General features: G+C 47.1%; 1 protein-coding gene across 15 annotated transcripts in view; it reads right to left on the bottom strand.

Moving 5' to 3' along the window:
• Nucleotides 1-18,759, bottom strand: part of CAMK2D (calcium/calmodulin dependent protein kinase II delta) — a 330,223-nt gene that overhangs the window by 133,899 nt on the left and 177,565 nt on the right. For all 15 annotated transcript variants that reach the window (XM_073639954.1, XM_073639974.1, XM_073639984.1 and 12 more), the window contains exon 4: nt 2,700-2,754. In XM_073639954.1, coding sequence (XP_073496055.1) covers nt 2,700-2,754 — 55 coding nt within the window. The remainder of the gene's footprint in view (nt 1-2,699; nt 2,755-18,759) is intronic.

The following is an 18,759-nucleotide window of genomic DNA, read 5'->3' as shown; positions in this document are numbered from 1 at the left end:
GATATAATCAACAAGCTACTTATAAGAACTATTATATCATTGTAACGTTTAGATCGTCCTATGCTATCATAGGAGTTTATGTAACCTGCAAAGTAATTGTGCAGGAGAAACAAAACCAAAGAAGCCTAAAAGGTCTAGAATAGGATAGTTTATGAGGTCTAAAGCTGGATGCAAAGCTTCTAAATGAATAGTTAAATGCTAAATAGTCAGGGGTTGTCTATACATGGGAAGCTGCAGTTGGGTAGCACACAAATGAGGCAAATGTCTTCATCTGAAAAACAAAGCAATTAGCACTGACACTAATTCCATAGCAGTCAGTGGCTACTGGTAGAGCTTATTTATTCAGAATTAAAGGTCCCCTTCTCGCAGTGTAGGATGCCATATGAAGATACCTCAGTATGACATGGTTAATTCCCACAGCGCCTAAAAGCAACGATTAAGCCAGGAACAGTTGTGTGGGGGTGGAATGGCAGCAATATGCCACTGTCATGTATTATCATTAAAATAAGCACTGCAGGCGGCTTGTTCATAAGCAATGAATTAATGAGATGAACAATACTTAAAAGTATGACGGGATCTCGAGAGCTACGAGCCTCCGTAGCCTTGGACCTAGCACAGAGGTACAATCTCACAAGTCGAAAACACATATTGCAACCACTGGTACATGTCAGTAGGGCAATTGCCAACTACGGTGAATGTTGCACTCAAGGACCTAAAAAAAGAAATTCTAAATGTTAAGTCAAGGCGAAGTTACAATGTAATGTTCCAGGTCAAACAGCACAGGTTTAGAGTAATAATAAAAGCTGCTATAAAACCAATGGAAAAGAAGAAACTACAGCAAAAATAACCAGCGCAAAAGTACAAAGAAGCATAAAATCAGGTAACACCGTAGCTTTTTAGGTGAAGATATCATCTTCAATTTTCAGTATGGGGTTTGTTACCCAGGATATTAGCTCAACCACATCAATGGCAACATCTAATTACAGTAGCTACAAGTCATTGTGAAGGATTGTAAAAACCTGGGTCAGTTAGGCCTCATTCAGACAGTGCTTCACGTAAGAGTTCTAACTGTGTTTTCCACATTTTGTAATATCACATGGATAATTGTCTGAGCTAAAAGTATTTATCTCACAAGATGAATGCCTAAATGAAAAATAAAAAATTGAAGTGGCAAAATTGGTAAAGCAATCCGCCCCACACGACTCCCCCCCAAAATAAATGGAATAAAGAGAGATCACAAAATTGTATAAACCTCAAAATGCTACCAATAAAAATCTACAACTTGCCCTGCAAAAAAAACAAGCCTTAGAAAAAGCTTGGTTGCTCAAAAAACTATTTTTTTTTTTTAAAAAGCAGTGGGAACCGAAGTAATTTTTATGCATTTTAAAATAAAAAGAGCTATATAAATTTGGTATCAGAACTGTATGAGTGATAAAACAAAGGTACCAGGATTTTACATTGAAAGTGAATGGCCCAAAACTAAGCGTAAAAAATACAAACAGTGGAATTGCAAGGGAATTTTAGGGAGCGAAGAGAGTCATTGTTGCCTGGTGATGACTCTCGTGAGAACACTGTGCTAGGCAGCAATAGCCATTGTCCATGACCTTACTATGAGCGGCATTTACATATTGTGCTGCTGTTCACTTTTATGCAGGCATGGCCGATTATGATCAGCAATAACCGATAACACTATCATGTATCCTTCATCTCCCCTGCCTCTATACTGGGCAGTTATTCAGAAATAAGTGCGCTGCGGCCAGTGTAAACAGGACTTCATATGGGTGTAACACTAGACTTTCTGTATAATAGATAACCACTGCTCCAGATTTCTTTAAAGGCTGTGATCAAAGTTCAAGGGACCAACATTGGCCAGTCTTTGTGGTATTTCATTATTCTTTTCACTTCTTAACAAATTAACATTATATTCAAAATAATCAGGTGCCGTTATCTGTCTATTGCTTTCTTGAGACAATTCTACCACCACCTTGAGAGCCAATCATCGTTCTCTATAATCAAGTTTCTGTCTAGTGACTGATGCCATTCAATTCAAGAAGGAACATGCCATTCATCAGGTGCCCTTATAACAAGATTCACATCTACAGAGTCTAAATACACCTGCCTCATAGGTGCAAAGGTCCTAGATGGTTTGCTATATACCTTCATTTAGAAGAGCCAATAATCCGTAAATAATCCCAATTATTAGCCCATCTAAACAGGCTGGCAATAACTAACGAATGAGCAAAATGCTGGTTCTTTGAGTGCGATGATTTTTATGCCAGCATAAAAATCATCATTATCGGCAGCACATTGCCTCGTGTAAACAAGTGATGGGCTGCCAATAACTACGATCTCTTTGTATAAAATATCATGCTATGTAGAATCTTCATCAGTCTGTCTAAATAGGCCAGTAAACTACATCCAACCAGCTTGTATATTGGTGGTTGCTTAATAATCCGGGATAAATCTGAAAGAGAATTAAAGAATGTGCCACCAAACTCGGTATGCTCCTAATAAGAAATATATACCAACACTAGGAGTCTGGTGAAGCTTGTACAGTTGTATGGCTCAGTATAATGGAGTCATATAGGTTCGGTGCACAGGTGTGAAAAATAATTTTCTGGAACAAAACTGCCAGCCAATAAATTATCATAATCGAAAAATATTAATAACCATGAATAAACTTAATAAGTTTTACTTACAAGTCAAAGACTAAGTAATGGTAACCTTCTTCTGATATGCTGTCATGAAGGCGAACTGGAATAGAAAAAAAATTTAATTAGATGAACAGTGTTTTTAAATTGAAATTTTTATATATAATTTCAAGTCACAACTATTAATATGCTGGGGAGGCTGTTCTGAGTCAGACGCCATTTTATGAATGCAGCAGGAAATGTCCCGGCATATATGCTGATACAGCTATTAATTCTCCTTTGTGATTATATGGGGTCCCATGCCCCGTTGGCTATACAGTGACATACTTAAGATGCACACATCGAAAAGCCTCCATATAGATAAGACTAACTTTGGCAGTACCCACCAATATTAATGGGTTCAGACAATAGTCTTATGTGTATGGGGACACCAAACTCTCCACCAACAGATTAGATTTGGGGAGATTCCAGACTGCCAATCCTTTTGTTTTTTAGAAGAGAAGCCACCACCAGAGATGTCAGGCAGCAACTCACTCGAAGAGGACAGAAGCGCTCAGCAAATGAAGTGCTCCTATGTATGGGAGAGCCAGGCGAGATAACTGGTAGCCAAAATATTGTTTAGGCTACTGCCATATAAGGTTTATGGGGGGAGATAAACAGAATTCATAGATGTGAGGTGAAGAGACCCTTACTGCTAGTAAACTATATGTCATTACACGATCATTGGAGTAAAGTAGTGGTAATCAGACATTAGAATATTAGCAGAAGGCCAGACTCACACACAGACTTCTAATACTTCAGGGTTGGGGAAGCTTCAGCTCGTGGGCCGTCCTTTTCTCTGGCCCACGGGAAAATTCCCAGGGACAATAGTGCTTCGGCCGGGAGCCCCATTTTGCCATCCGTTTAATTACTCTTTACATTACTGAACGCCTGGGCGCATGCAATGAAGGATTAAATGCTGATGCTGGCCAATGCCAGCATCCGTACATTCTTTGTGGGTGTAGTCATTGCACTATGTGCTCCTGTCCCACTAAGACAGCAGCCCCAGTATCTCTTAAGTGACGTTCCAGCCTTAGCATCTCCTACGTGTAATGTGGCTGCTTCAGGTCCTGCATCTCTTATGTGATTTATGTGCTCCAGCTTCAACATCTCCTAGGAGATGCTAGAGCATATGCATCACATAGGAGACGCTGGGGCTGCAGCATATGCATCACATAGAAAACGTTGGGGCCGCAGCATATTCATCATATAGGAGATGCTAGAGCATATGCATCACATATGTGATGAATATGCTGCGGCCCCAACGTTTTCTATGTGATGCATATGCTGCAGCCCCAGCGTCTCCTATGTGATGCATATGCTGTGGCCCCAGCGTCTCCTATGTGATTTGTATGTTGCTGCCCCAGCATCTCCTATTGATGTATAAGCTTCAGCTCCAGCATCTCCTATGTAAAGTATATGTTCCAGCGTCAGTATCTCCAGTGTGATGTATATGCACCAGCCCCAGTGCATCCTATGTGATGTACAGTGCCTACAAGTAGTATTCAACCCCCTGCAGATTTAGCTGGTTGACACATGCGGAATTAACTTGGCATTGTGACATTTGTACTGTAGATCAGCCTGGAAGTGGGAAATGCACTGCAGCAAATTTTTTTATTTTTTTAAAACGTAAAAAGTTAATTCAGAGTGTCATTTATTATTCAACCCCTCAAACCACAAGAATTCTGTTTGGTCCCCCTAAAGTATTAAGAAGTAGTTCAGGCACCAAGAATAATGAGCTTCACATGTGTGGATTAAAGATCTCTTTTGCCAGCCTTTTCTGACTATTTAAGACCCTCCCCAAACTTGTGAACAGCACTCAGACAGGGTCAACATGGGAAAGACAAAGGAGCATTCCGAGGCCATCAGAGACAAGATCGTGGAGGGTCACAAGGCTGGCAAGGGGTACAAAACCCTTTCCAAGGAGTTGGGCCTACCTGTCTCCACTGTTGGGAGCATCATCCGTAAGTGGAAGGCTTATGGAACTACTGTTAGCCTTCCACGGCCAGGACAGCCTTTGAAAGTGTCCTCCCGTGCCGAGGCCAGGCTTGTCCGAAGAGTCAAGGCTAACCCAAGGACAACAAGGAAGGCGCTCCGAGAAGATCTCATGGCAGTGGGGACATTGGTTTCAGTCAATACCATAAGTAACGTACTCCACAGCAATGGTCTCCGTTCCAGACGAGCCCGTAAGGTACCTTTACTTTCAAAGCGTCATGTCAAGGCTCATCTACAGTTTGCTCATGATCACTTGGAGGACTCGGAGACAGACTGGTTCAAGGTTCTATGGTCTGATGAGACCAAGATCGAGATCTTTGGTGCCAACCACACACGTGACGTTTGGAGACTGGATGGCACTGCATACGACCCCAAGAATACCATCCCTACAGTCAAGCATGGTGGTGGCAGCATCATGCTGTGGGGCTGTTTCTCTGCCAAGGGGCCTGGCCATCTGGTCCGCATCCATGGGAAGATGGATAGCACGGCCTACCTGGAGATTTTGGCCAAGAACCTCCGCTCCTCCATCAAGGATCTTAAGATGGGTCGTAATTTCATCTTCCAACAAGACAACGACCCAAAGCACACAGCCAAGAAAACCAAGGCCTGGTTCAATAGGGAAAAAGTCAAGGTGTTGAAGTGGCCTAGTCAGTCTCCTGGACTTAACCCAATTGAAAACTTGTGGAAGGAGCTCAAGAATAAAGTCCACATGAGACACCCAAAGAACCTAGATAACTTGGAGAAGATCTGCATGGAGGAGTGGGCCAAGATAACTCCACACACCTGTGCCGGCCTGATCAGGTCTTATAAAAGACGATTATTAGCTGTAATTGCAAACAAGGGTTATTCCACAAAATATTAAACATAGGGGTTGTATAATAATTGACCCACACTTTTATGTTTAAAATTTAATAAAATTCAACTGAGCAACATAACTTTTTGGTTTGTAAGATTTATGCTTCTGTTCATAAAACCTACTCTCGTTTGCAGTTTGAAGGCTCTAACTTATTTGCATCTTATCAAACCAGCTAAATCTGCAGGGGGTTGAATACTACTTGTAGGCACTGTATATACAGCAGTCTTGGCTTATCCTGTCATGTATACAGCAGTTTCAGTGTCTATTTGATTTATATACAGCAGTCTTTGTGTCTCCTATGTCTTGTATTTACAAGCCCCCCAAAGAAGCCCATGCGAAACACACATCAGTGCCATTGACACACAGGCACAAAGCACTTTACGGGAAAGCACTGGTGCTGCTTCTTCATTCATAGTTCATTTATACCTTTGCATTGCATTGATACTCGTGTCATTTGACCTCTTTCATTACTGCGTTTTTGGCCCCCATCTACAAGAGGTTTCCTATATACAATTACATCAGGATGCAATCTAGTGGTCATACCACAACATTACATTGAGGTCTTTTGAATGAATGTCTATCTATGATTACCGTATGACCAACTGTCAGATATATATATTTTACATGTGTCTTAATTTTCTTTTGCTACCCAATTACTTATGACTTTTTAATAATAATACAAAAATTATTACATTTATTATGATTACTCATGTCATGTTGCGTATTCATTTTTTTTACTTTTTCAATAAAATGTAATTTTTAACCAAATAAGTTTTTTTTTTTTTTTTTTTTTTACTATTTCCTATCTATTTTGGGGTCAATATATTGCATTTCTTGCTTTGTTGTTTCCCAATTCTATTGGGAGTTCCCCACATTATTTTTGGAATTATGTTCCCTGATTTTGTCCATTATCCTAGCACCTTTATATTTTGTGTAGTGTATATATAGCAGTCTCGGTGTCCCCTATGTGATGTATATACGGCAGACATGGTGTCTCCTATGTGATGTATACATCAGTCTCTGTGGCTCCTATGTGATGTATATTCAGCAGTCTCAGTGTTTCCTATGTATTCTATACAGGAGTCTGGTTTGTATATCATATAGGAGCAGGGCTGTGGAGTTGGAGTCTGTGTCCATTTTGGTGGAGTCGGAATCGGAGTCGGTATAAAATGGAAAGACTCCAACTCCTAAAATATATAATAAATTGGTTACAGTAGTTCAATCCAGTTTGTAGGGAATATTTTTTTCATAAGAATTTGTGAAAGTTAGGAAATGTCCTATAAATCAGGGCTGTGGAGTTGGAGTCGGTGTCCATTTTGGTGGAGTCAGTAAAAAATGGACCGACTCCAACTCTTAAAATATATAATAAATTTGGTACAGTAGTTCAATGCAGTTTGTGGGGAATATTTTTTTCATGTCCTATTCCTGATCTAAGGGTCTAGACTTTTAGCTGAGATTAATCTTTGCTACAGTAAATTTATCACTTAAACATGAGCCATGGATGAGGGAGTCAGAGTTGTGGAGTTGGTGTCATAGAAATTGAGGAGTCGGAGTTGGAGGTTTGGCTTACAGGCTCCACAGCCCTGCATAGGAGACACAATCTCTGTTTCCTATGTGATGTATATACAACAGTCTCAGTGTCTCCTAGGTGATGTATATACAGCAGTCTCGGTATGTCCTATGTGATGTATATGTAGCACCCTGAGGATTCGGCTGCTACAGGGGTATTGCACCTCAACCCAGAGGTGTGATATTCCACTCCCGGGTAAGGATGGAGTGTGGATCTGAGCTCGGTAGGCTGCATGCACTACACACATCCCATTTCCGAGGAACAGGCCGACGGTACTCCCACTTAGAAATGTGCAGGTACGACCGAGTCTGTTCCTGGCTGGAGTGGGAGGGGGGTGGTACATCCCAAGTAGTGTAGGGGCAGATAGGGGGAGCAGCCTGGGTAAAGATAGGAGCTCATTGGGTGCTGGTCACCTGAGCTCACACATAGAGGGTGTATATAAGGTGGGCACCATCAGAGAACAGGGTCAGTCAGTCAGCCTTTGCAGAGGAGTCAGAGGAAGAGGAGCAGAGAAGCCCTAGAGAGAGAGAGAGAGGAGAAAGAAGGAAAGACCCAGAGAGGGGACAAAGAGAGGACTCTGAGAGCCCAAATTCAAGCTACGGGTGAAGAGTCGGCATCAGGGTACCGGAACCCAAGCTGGTGGGGGCAAAAACACACCCCAGCCAGAGACCGGAGGCCGTGGGCAGCGTCTGCCACGGCCACCCACCACATCCACCATGAAGGCATACCACGTGGAGGGTCAGGGAACCCAAGGCCAAGGGTCACCCAACAGAAGGCCCGAGGGAGCTGGACCTGGGTGGATCAATAGTGGGGACGGCCAGAGAAAGGACAGAAGGAGAGCTCAGGGTCACGCTCCGGACTCGCTTGGGGGTTGGCTGGATCCAGGACCTGGTGGACGCAGCACGGCTCGGGAGGTCACTTGAAGCTGGAGTGACCGGAACATCAGCAGTGAGTAAATACCCTAAACTGCACAACCCGACTCTGTCTTCCTTTAACACCTATGCTGCACCACCACAACCCCCATCCTCTGCACCTGACCCCCTGAGGCTATACCCCACCCGTTGGGGGGTTATACCACCAAAAGCTGCACCTACACCATCAGCCTCAGCGGACCCTGCTGCAGCGGCGGCCATAGTGATAGCAATACAACGGGTGGCGTAGTCGACAATAAAGAACTTATAACATCTGTAGGACTGCCACATACAACTGAGTTTGACACCCTGGGCACGGACCGGGTCACAGCCACTCGGAAGACTACAACTCCCATCTGATCCGGCTCCGGATATTCCCCCTAAAGAATATGGCCCAGGGGGCGCGTCAACTTTGGCGTAGTCGGCAGGATTACGTGCCCGCAACACCCGGGTACTGCGTGCCTGAAGAAAAGAACGAGTTTACCTCAAAAAGAAGTCTCCTGCCGGTTCCGGAGGGTCCCCGCCATCGGACCCCATCACCAGTCGATTCCCGCCGGTTGTCCGCCATTAACAGCGTTTTCCCGCCATCTGCAGAGTTTCCCGCCACTGGGAAGCGATTCCCGCCTTGGAAGAGCGGACGCCATTATGGGCGTGCCAGAGGGTGGCAAGAGGCCACCTCCCATCGTGGGCCAGGACCGAAAATGGCGCCAAAAGTGGAAACCGCCCCCACCAACAGAGACTGTGATGCTGGAGGTGTCTGTCAGCGTGAAAGAACAGCCCCTGGAGCTGACAGTCACCAAGTGGCCCCGGGACCGCCCTCGAAGGGGGAGGAGACGAAAGGAGAGAACAAAGATGGGTGCCGCCTGGAGCAGTCTAGAGCGAGCGCACCCGGAGGCAAGAAGCCTGGAGAAGAGTTTCGGAGGAGATTACCCGGAGATGGCGAGAAAGCAGAGCAGCACCGGCCCGTTGGCCAGGAGCCTGCTAGAAACAGAGGAGGGAGAGCAGAGCAGCACCGGCCCGCTGGCCAGGAGCCTGCTGGAGACAACTGAAGGAGAGCAGAGCAGCACCGACCCGTTGGTCAGGAGCCTGCTGGAAACAACGACCCCACTAGGCCTAGTGGAGGTCCTAGCACAGCTCCCCCGAGACCGGGAGTGTGCACAGACCGCTCTGGAGGGCCTCGCAAGGAGGATGGCCCGGGTGCAGCGAGAGACGTTGGCGGAGTGGAGCCGTGAGATGGCCCAGCAGACCGAGACCTGTCAGCGGAGCACGCCACCCAAGACGAGGAGACAGACCGCCTCTGAGGATGGCGCGGGAGGACTGAAGGCCGGAGACGGCGCCGAGAAGGGAGCCGAACGAGTGGAGGCAGGTAAAGGGGACGTCTATACCCCAAACCGGGAAACCGCGTACCTGCCCCAGCTCCCCGTCGCAGAGCCCGAAGTCTATCCTGCTGTGCCCGTCGCTGCAACGTCACCGCCGCAGACTAGGCCTCAAACGGGAGCCGCGACCCCTGTGACGTCACACGCCTCGACCCCGAGCGTGACCAAGCAGGAAGTACCACCAGCCTGGTCGCAAGGCCTAGTACCCCCGGGCGCCGCAATACCAACAGCGCCCCCTACCTCCGCGGAGCCCCCGGCCTGGTCGCAGGGCCAAGTAGCCCAGGGCGCCGCCGTCCTTACGGTGCCCTTTACCTTCCAGATACCCCAGGCCTGGCCGCAAGGCCCGGGCAACCCGGGCGCTAACACCACCGCGCCCATAAGACCTAAAGTGCCGCATCTGGGAGAGGACCTGTACGCCCAGCATACGTGCCCGGATGGGCAGCCATTTATATGGCCACCGGAGTTTTACCATCCCCGACTCCGGAGAGAGAGACCCCTGGATGAACCCCTGATCCCGGCTCCAAAGCCCGTAAAGAGGATCTCGCCCCCGCTAGCAGAAGCGCAGTTCGAGTGGGACCCCACCGGAGAAGATCTCATGGGGTTCACTCAAGAGACTCGGGCAGCTGCAGCGGAGCGTGCCGAGTGCTGCCGCCAACAGCTCGAGGACTTTGAGAGGGAGCGGAGAGAGAGGCGGGTCCGGGAACAGCAAGCTCAAGTGAGGAGCGCGGAGCAGAAGAGCCGGGCCAGGAGAGACCCCCGTGCAGCGCATAGTCCCCGCACCACCGGGACTGTGATAAAGTTTAATATGCAGCATGGGTGGGGCTTCATCCGAGACCACCGCACCCTAGGCGACGTCTTCGTGACCAGGAGAGACGTTGAGTCCCACCTACCGGAGGGACACAGAGGTCGTGACCTTTACATCGGGGACGAGGTCACTTTCACCCGGCACAGGTGTGCCAAAGGACCCTACGCCCTCCATGTGCATCGTCTGACGGAGGAAGAACTGCGGTGTGAGGAGGAAGAACAAGAGGACCCGGACGGGTCTGAAACTAGAGCCAAAGGTAACAATAAAGAAAGAGCAGGAGGACGCCGTCGTTAAGTACAGCGAAGCAGGAGCTGTAAATAGTTGCCCGTCGGGGCACCATAAACTGAAACTGAAACTGTAACTGTTGCTAAATATAGTCCCCGTTGGGACCAGCAAGTGTGAACTGTTACCCGTTTAACCCCTAAATCCCACTGACCGAGGACTGAGAGCGGTCAACCCCTATTCCCATTACCTGGCCGAGGACTGAGAGCGGTCACTACCCCTGTATATAGTTGCGCGTCCTAAAGCGCCCCCTACCGGTTTTATAGGGAAAACCAGTTTTCCAAAGAGACTGTCGCACTTTACCCGGTCACACGTTGCACAGTGACCGGAGGAGGAGCCAGAGGCGACGAGAATGTTTTTTATGAAAAGTTTTATATGATGTTTTATTATGTTTATGTTTATGCAAAAATTTGTATGTTTTTGTTGTTTTTATCTTACAGCCCGAGGACGTGCTGTGATTTACCAGGGGGGAATGTAGCACCCTGAGGATTCGGCTGCTACAGGGGTATTGCACCTCAACCCAGAGGTGTGATATTCCACTCCCGGGTAAGGATGGAGTGTGGATCTGAGCTCGGTAGGCTGCATGCACTACACACATCCCATTTCCGAGGAACAGGCCGACGGTACTCCCACTTAGAAATGTGCAGGTACGACCGAGTCTGTTCCTGGCTGGAGTGGGAGGGGGGTGGTACATCCCAAGTAGTGTAGGGGCAGATAGGGGGAGCAGCCTGGGTAAAGATAGGAGCTCATTGGGTGCTGGTCACCTGAGCTCACACATAGAGGGTGTATATAAGGTGGGCACCATCAGAGAACAGGGTCAGTCAGTCAGCCTTTGCAGAGGAGTCAGAGGAAGAGGAGCAGAGAAGCCCTAGAGAGAGAGAGAGAGGAGAAAGAAGGAAAGACCCAGAGAGGGGACAAAGAGAGGACTCTGAGAGCCCAAATTCAAGCTACGGGTGAAGAGTCGGCATCAGGGTACCGGAACCCAAGCTGGTGGGGGCAAAAACACACCCCAGCCAGAGACCGGAGGCCGTGGGCAGCGTCTGCCACGGCCACCCACCACATCCACCACGAAGGCATACCACGTGGAGGGTCAGGGAACCCAAGGCCAAGGGTCACCCAACAGAAGGCCCGAGGGAGCTGGACCTGGGTGGATCAATAGTGGGGACGGCCAGAGAAAGGACAGAAGGAGAGCTCAGGGTCACGCTCCGGACTCGCTTGGGGGTTGGCTGGATCCAGGACCTGGTGGACGCAGCACGGCTCGGGAGGTCACTTGAAGCTGGAGTGACCGGAACATCAGCAGTGAGTAAATACCCTAAACTGCACAACCCGACTCTGTCTTCCTTTAACACCTATGCTGCACCACCACAACCCCCATCCTCTGCACCTGACCCCCTGAGGCTATACCCCACCCGTTGGGGGGTTATACCACCAAAAGCTGCACCTACACCATCAGCCTCAGCGGACCCTGCTGCAGCGGCGGCCATAGTGACCGCAATACAACGGGTGGCGTAGTCGACAATAAAGAACTTATAACATCTGTAGGACTGCCACATACAACTGAGTTTGACACCCTGGGCACGGACCGGGTCACAGCCACTCGGAAGACTACAACTCCCATCTGATCCGGCTCCGGATATTCCCCCTAAAGAATATGGCCCAGGGGGCGCGTCATATACAGTAGACAATCCATTGCTTGAACTCTATAAATGTAATGTGAGCAGTGATGAATTTCCCTCTTTGAGGAGACATGCAGTGAAATATACATCTGTGTTCAGAATAACTACTGCAGCAATCAGTTCTGTACATAACTTATTGCAAAGAGTTGACTACGCTCCAGACCAACACAAACTTGGAAAAGCAATTGTGTGTAGCAACATCATCAATACCACCCAACATCACAGCCTTATTAAAGAGAAGCAGCTCTAGCTATCACATTAGGTGTGAATTAATTGTTTGACAAAATAGAGCAGGATCATTTTCAAGGTGATAATTTTGTAAGGTCCCAGACTGATGTTATACATATCCAAATGGCCCGAGGCAGAAAAAAGGTTCCCCACCCCTGTAATAATACATGATTCTTAGCTACACAAAAATAGCAATTGTCACTCTGATGCTCCAGTAGGTGCAGGCTCACAAAAAAAGATAGTCATTGCTCTTTAAATTTACAGCACTACTATTTTTGCAATAAATTTTATTAAATATTTTGTGGCTATTGGACTCTCTATAAAGGAAGTGATTAAGTTTCTAGTTCAATGTTTTATTATAATAAAACCATGGCTATACTGAAGCTACAGTCTCAGGTGGCAGAAAACCACATTGGCATGCGAGTTCCTAAGATTTGGCTGTTAACATTCATGGTTAATGATTTACGGATTAAAAAATGGCTGCACAATGGAAAATCTACAGCGATAAGATACTACTAGATGGGCTTTACTTCAATAGATGTAAAAAAAACAAACAGATGGCCACGAAATGTGAATGCAGTCTTTAAGCAGCAAAATGAAGCCACGCCAATGCTATTGTAAATTCAATCAAGGTTTCTCTTTATATGCTGTCAAGATCTAGCGTTTGCTTCTGCACGGCACAAGGTGGCATACACCGGATTGTATTTCTTGTACAGGACTTTGTTTTTACCTTTTCTGATAACATTAACATTGCATCACACCTACAATCGCTTATCTCCGGTACAACAGATAAAGTAACTCGGAAAGGTGAAGAGTTCAATGTACAGAATTTCACAGCAAATATCTGATCCCATAAAGTACAAACCTCGAATATGTCATTCTGCCGTTCTATAGGGCGATCACTCTACAGAATAGTATTATGGTGTTCTATAAACTGCATTGTGTAGTAGTTCTGGAAATTCAGTGCACCCAGCAGTTACTCCAGTCACTTACAGATTTCTAACTCATTTATGGATCCATAACCCATGTAATCAAAAAACATGTATTTTGTTTCTAAAAGAGACAATGACATTTACTGCAAGCCATGTTGTAAAGTGGTACATAAAGATTCAGTGGCCCGGTTTTATAGGCAAGCACAGGAGCAGCTTTGGGGGATATGGATGTTGACTAAGGTACAGCTATCACAAGTGTATGTATAGGCTGAATGTCCCACGAAAGGTCATTTAAAGGGGTTCTCCGAGAATAGTTATAAAATAAATTATACACATTTAAAAATTAAAAATGTTTCTAATACCTTTATTTAGCAAAAAGGTATTCTTTATCTACTGTACTCTTTCAGGACTTTAACCCCTTTACTCCCGAGGGTGGTTTGCACGTTAATGACCAGGCCAATTTTTACAATTCTGGCCACTGTCACTTTATGAGGTAATAACTCTGAAACTCTTCAATGAATCCCACTGATTCGGAGACTTTTTTCGTGACATATTGTACTTCATGAGAGTGGTAAAATTTCTTCAATATGACTTGCGTTTATTTGTGAAAAACGGAAATTTGGCAAAAATTTAGAAAATTTCGCAATTTTCAAACTTTAAATTTTCATGCCCTTAAGTCAGAGAGATATGTCACATAAAATAGTTAATAAATAACATTTCCCATTTACTTTGCGTAAGCACAATTTGGAACCAAAATTTTTTTTGTTAGGAAGTTATAAGGGTTAAAAGTTGACCAACGATTTCTCATTTTTCTAACAAAATTAATAAAACCAATTTTTGGGACCACAACACATTTGAAGTGACTTTGAGGGGCCTTTATGACAGAAAATACCCAAAAGTGAGATCATTCTAAAAACTGCACCCCTCAAGGTGCTCAAAACCACATTTAAGAAGTTTATTAACCCTTCAGGTGCTTCACAGGAATTTTTGGATTGTGGAAGAAAAAAGTGAACTTTTATTTTTTTTTCACAAAAATGTTACTTTAGACCCCAATTTTTTTTATTTTTGCAGGGGGTAACAGGAAAAAAATTGACCCCAAAATTTGCTGTGCAATTTCTCCTGAGTACCCCAATACCCCATATATGGGGGGAAACTGCTGTGTGGGAGCACGGCAGGGTTCGAAAGGGAAGGAGCACCATTTGACTTTTTGAATGTAAAATTTGCTTGAATAATTAGCGGACGCCATGTTGCATTTGAAGAGCCCCTGATGTGCCTAAACAGTGGATACCCCCCACAAGTGAAACCATTTTGGAAACTAGACCCCTCAGGGAACTTATCTAGATGTGTGGTGAGAACCCTGAACCCCCAGGTGCTTCACAGAAGTTTATAACATGGAGCCGTGAAAATAAAAAAATCAAACTTTTTCCACAAAAATGATGTTTTAGCCCCAAATTTTTTATTTTCACAATGAAGAGAGGAGAAAATGGACCCCAAAAACTGTTGTGCAATTTCTCCTGAGTACGCTGATACCCCATATGGTGGGGGAAATACACTGTTTGGGTGCACGGCAGGGTTCAGAAGTAAAGGAGCACTGTGTGACTTTTTGAACGCAAAATTCGCTGGAATTAAAAGCGGACGCCATGTCGCATTTGGAGAGCCCCTCATGCGCCTAAATAGTGGAAACCCCCCACAAGTGACCCCATTTTGGAAACTAGACCCCTCAAAGATTTTATCAAGGGGTATAGTGACCATTTTGAACCCAGAGGTATGACACAAAAATTGATAACATTAGGTCATCAAATTGAATAAGTTGTCATTAGTCTTGAGCGAAAGTGCTCACTACTTAAGTTTGCATCGGGTACTCAGGTATGCACCATGTATCGCAGGTGCTCAAGTGACATGCTCGAGTCCCCGCCCTGCATGTTTCATGGTAGTTAGACACCCAAAAAAAAAAACACGCGGGGATCGCTCGTGCATGGCAGGCAATCCCTACAAGGTTTTTTTGGCCACAAATCATATGGGGCGGAGACTCGAGCATGTCACTCGAGCACCCGCGATACTCAGTGTATACCCGAACATCCGATGCAAATGTGGCACCCCAGGGGTCTGGTTACCACAGTAATAGAGATATTATGTCTGAGAGCAAGTGGGAGGTTTCTCTGGTCAGGAGCCCTAAGCATGCAACACGGCCCACCCAGACCTGGGAGGGGAGGAATCTGCCCTTATAAACTGGGTCTGGGGCGGGATTAGTGCAGTCAGAGCCTGGAGTGAAGTCCCAGACAGAGACACAGTCAGGTCTGGAGGACAGGAGACACAGGGAAAGTGACAACAGGAGCTCTGTAGGAGGAGGAGCGAGTGCCAGAGGCTGGAAGCTAGAAAGCTCGCCTTGGCTGAAGACACTAAACCCGGACACAGAGTCCGAGGCTGTGGGGACATCCAGGTCCAGCAGCAGAATCCAACCGGCAGGGGATTCCATGTCCTCTGGCCTTAGAAGCCCGGAGGCACGGTCACAAGCAAGGGACCAGCACCGCCATCGTGAAGCGGAGGCTAACGGAAGGCTCCAAGTCACCGGCCATACGGGTGAGCACCACACGGTATACTCAGGGACGTGGCCTACTTCTACCCGCATAGAGCAAGGTAGCCAGGAAAGAGTGCAGATAGTCGGGGAGGCCTACAACTCCACCTGGCCAGGGGAGATCCTACTTGCTTACAGACTGACCAGGCCCCTACTGCTAACCAGTACTCCCGGGAGGGTCTGTGTTATACCATCAGTAAAGACCCTGAACTGCACCACACGTCTCTGTGTTTCATCGCCGCATCAGCACCATTACTTCTGGGACGCTCACACCATCACTCCCATCATTCACTCTAGCTGCCCTGAGGCAATACTTCTCCCGTGGGGAGTTATCCCATACTCGGCTGCGCAAACAACATCAGCCTCAGCGGTCTGCAGCGCAGCGGCGGTCCCCATTGACCGCAATCCACGGGTGGCGTAGTCGGACAATTACAATACCAATAGACTGCCACTGGTTTGACCGCCTTGGGCACGGACCGGGTCACCGCCACGGAGAACTACAACCCCCAGCGATCCGGCTCCGGGTATCCCCCTGCACAGCACAGGCCCAGGGGGCGCGTCACAAATGCAAGTGGCGAGCACTTGCGCTCAACACTAGTCCCCATATCGTCATCATTTTACTTTTGAAAAAATCCTAACCCTAACACAACCCTCTCCCAACCCTAGCCTAGCCCATCCCTAACCCAACCCTAAGCCCAACCCGAACCCTGGCACCAACCCTCTCCCAACCCTAGCCCATCCCTAACCCTCTCCCAACCCTAGCCCATCCCTAACCCTAGCCCAACCCTAACCCTAGCCCATCCCTAGCCCAAGCCTAACCCTAGCCCAACCCCAATTCTAGCCCATCCCTAACCCTAGCCCATCCCTACCCCTAGCCCATCCCTAACCCTAACCGAACCCTAACCGTAGCCCAACCCTAACCCTAGCCCAACCCTAACCCTAGCCCAACCCTATCCTTAACCTTAGCACAACTCTAACCCTAGAGTTTATTTTTTACGCCTCTCGTCGTGTGGTATAAGCGATTAGACGACTTTTTTCTTCGGGTCAGTGCGATTACAGATTCATATCGGGTTTTTATGACTGACAGCTGTCACACACTACAGGACGTTTTTTTTTGCAAAGACTAGTTTTTGAATTGCCATATTTTGAGAACTATAATTTTTCCATATTTCAGCCGATAAAGCCATATGATGGCTTATTTTTTGCGGGACGAGTTGACGTTTTTATTGGTACTATTTTCAGGCAGGTGACATTTTTTGATCGCTTTCTATTCCGATTTTTGGGAGGGAGAATAAACAAAAAACAACAATTCAGGAATTGTTTTTTTGGGATTTTTTTTATGCCGTTCTGCGCATGGGCATACCAACCGTGGGGCAAGGGGGGGGGGGGCAGCTGCCCCCCCCTAGAAGCAGGGATGCACGCCGCCATAGGCAGATTATAATGAGGGAAATCTGGGCTACCGCCCGGGGCTCCGGGGTGTCTATGGCCAGATTGCCCTCATTATATGTGCAGTGCCGCGGCACATACCGGCAGACAGTGGCGGGGGGCACCCGGACCGCTCCCCCAGCAGCGGCTCACGGCCGCTACTTCTTCTTCTGCAGGGCCAGCACTGCGCAGCCGCGTCTCCTAGCTGTGATGTCACGCAGTGCGCACCCGGCCTGCACTGCTGCATCGGAGAGGAGCAGGAGGACTGGAGCCGGGGGATGGTGAGTGTGAGAGTGTGTGTGAGAGTGTGTGTGAGAGTGTGTGTGAGATTGAGTGAGTGTGTGTGCAGGCAGATATCATTGTGTGATGTCTGTTTATATGTATTTTTGTCTTTCAAATGTGTTCATGCGTGTATGTATATGTCTGTATATGTTTGTGTGTGCATGACTGCGTGTGGCCTCCCGCTGTCTCTGGGGGGGTGTCGTGCGGCCTCCCGCTGTGTATAGATGGCTACGTGCGGCCTCCCGCTGTGTATAGATGGCTACGTGCGGCCTCCCGCTGTGTATAAATGGCTACGTGCGGCCTCCCGCTGTGTATAGATGGCTACGTGCGGCCTCCCGCTGTGTATAGATGGCTACATGCGGCCTCCCGCTGTGTATAGATGGCTACATGTCCCTCCCGCTGTGTATAGATGGCTACGTGTGCTCAATATTGAGTCATACAATTAATGTAAGGCTATGTGCCCACGATACGGAAATGCTTCGGATTTTTCCTGAGCGTTTCTGCATCTCCTTGGCAGAAAAAACGCATGCGGATTTTACATGCATTTTTCCTGCCAGGGACAAGTGGAAGTGAAGCGTTCTTCACATGCATTTCTGCATGCGGGTTGACAAGCGCTTTCCAAGCAATTTTAGCATCACTTGGAAAGTGCTTGACAACTTGGTCACACTATATAAATCCATGCAACCAGCATGGATTTATATAGTGTGACCGTAAAAGAATGGTAAAAAATAAAAATATACTTACCTTCTGATGGCCTGCCGACGTCAGCGTGACCCGTCACATGACTAAATGACGTCACGGCAGGTCCTTTTCAGACCATTGCGAGCTGCCGGCAAGCCAGGACGCATCGGAAAAAGACACCAGGGGCCATCAGAAGGTAAGTATAATATTTATTTTTTATTTTATTCTTTTACAGGTTCTATGGTACCCGGGTCCAGAGAAGAGTCTCCCCTTCTCCAAACCCGGGTACCATCCGCACATTGAAACGCATGGAATCCGCATGTACAGATGCAGTGATGTGGATTCCATGCGTTCCAATGCAAGTCAATGGCGGCTTAAAGGCCGCGCTTCCGCAAAATAATTGGTAATGCTGCGGATTTTTCCGCAATGATAAGCCGCAGCGGAAATTTCCACAGCATGTGCACAGCACATGCGG

The sequence above is a fragment of the Phyllobates terribilis genome, unplaced genomic scaffold (assembly GCF_046119375.1).
Source record: "Phyllobates terribilis strain yellow unplaced genomic scaffold, ASM4611937v1 Scaffold_1__5_contigs__length_1240528914, whole genome shotgun sequence".
Taxonomy (NCBI): domain Eukaryota; kingdom Metazoa; phylum Chordata; class Amphibia; order Anura; family Dendrobatidae; genus Phyllobates; species Phyllobates terribilis.
The sequence above is the reverse complement of the archived record's forward strand: the minus strand, read 5'-3'. Positions and strand labels throughout refer to the sequence as shown.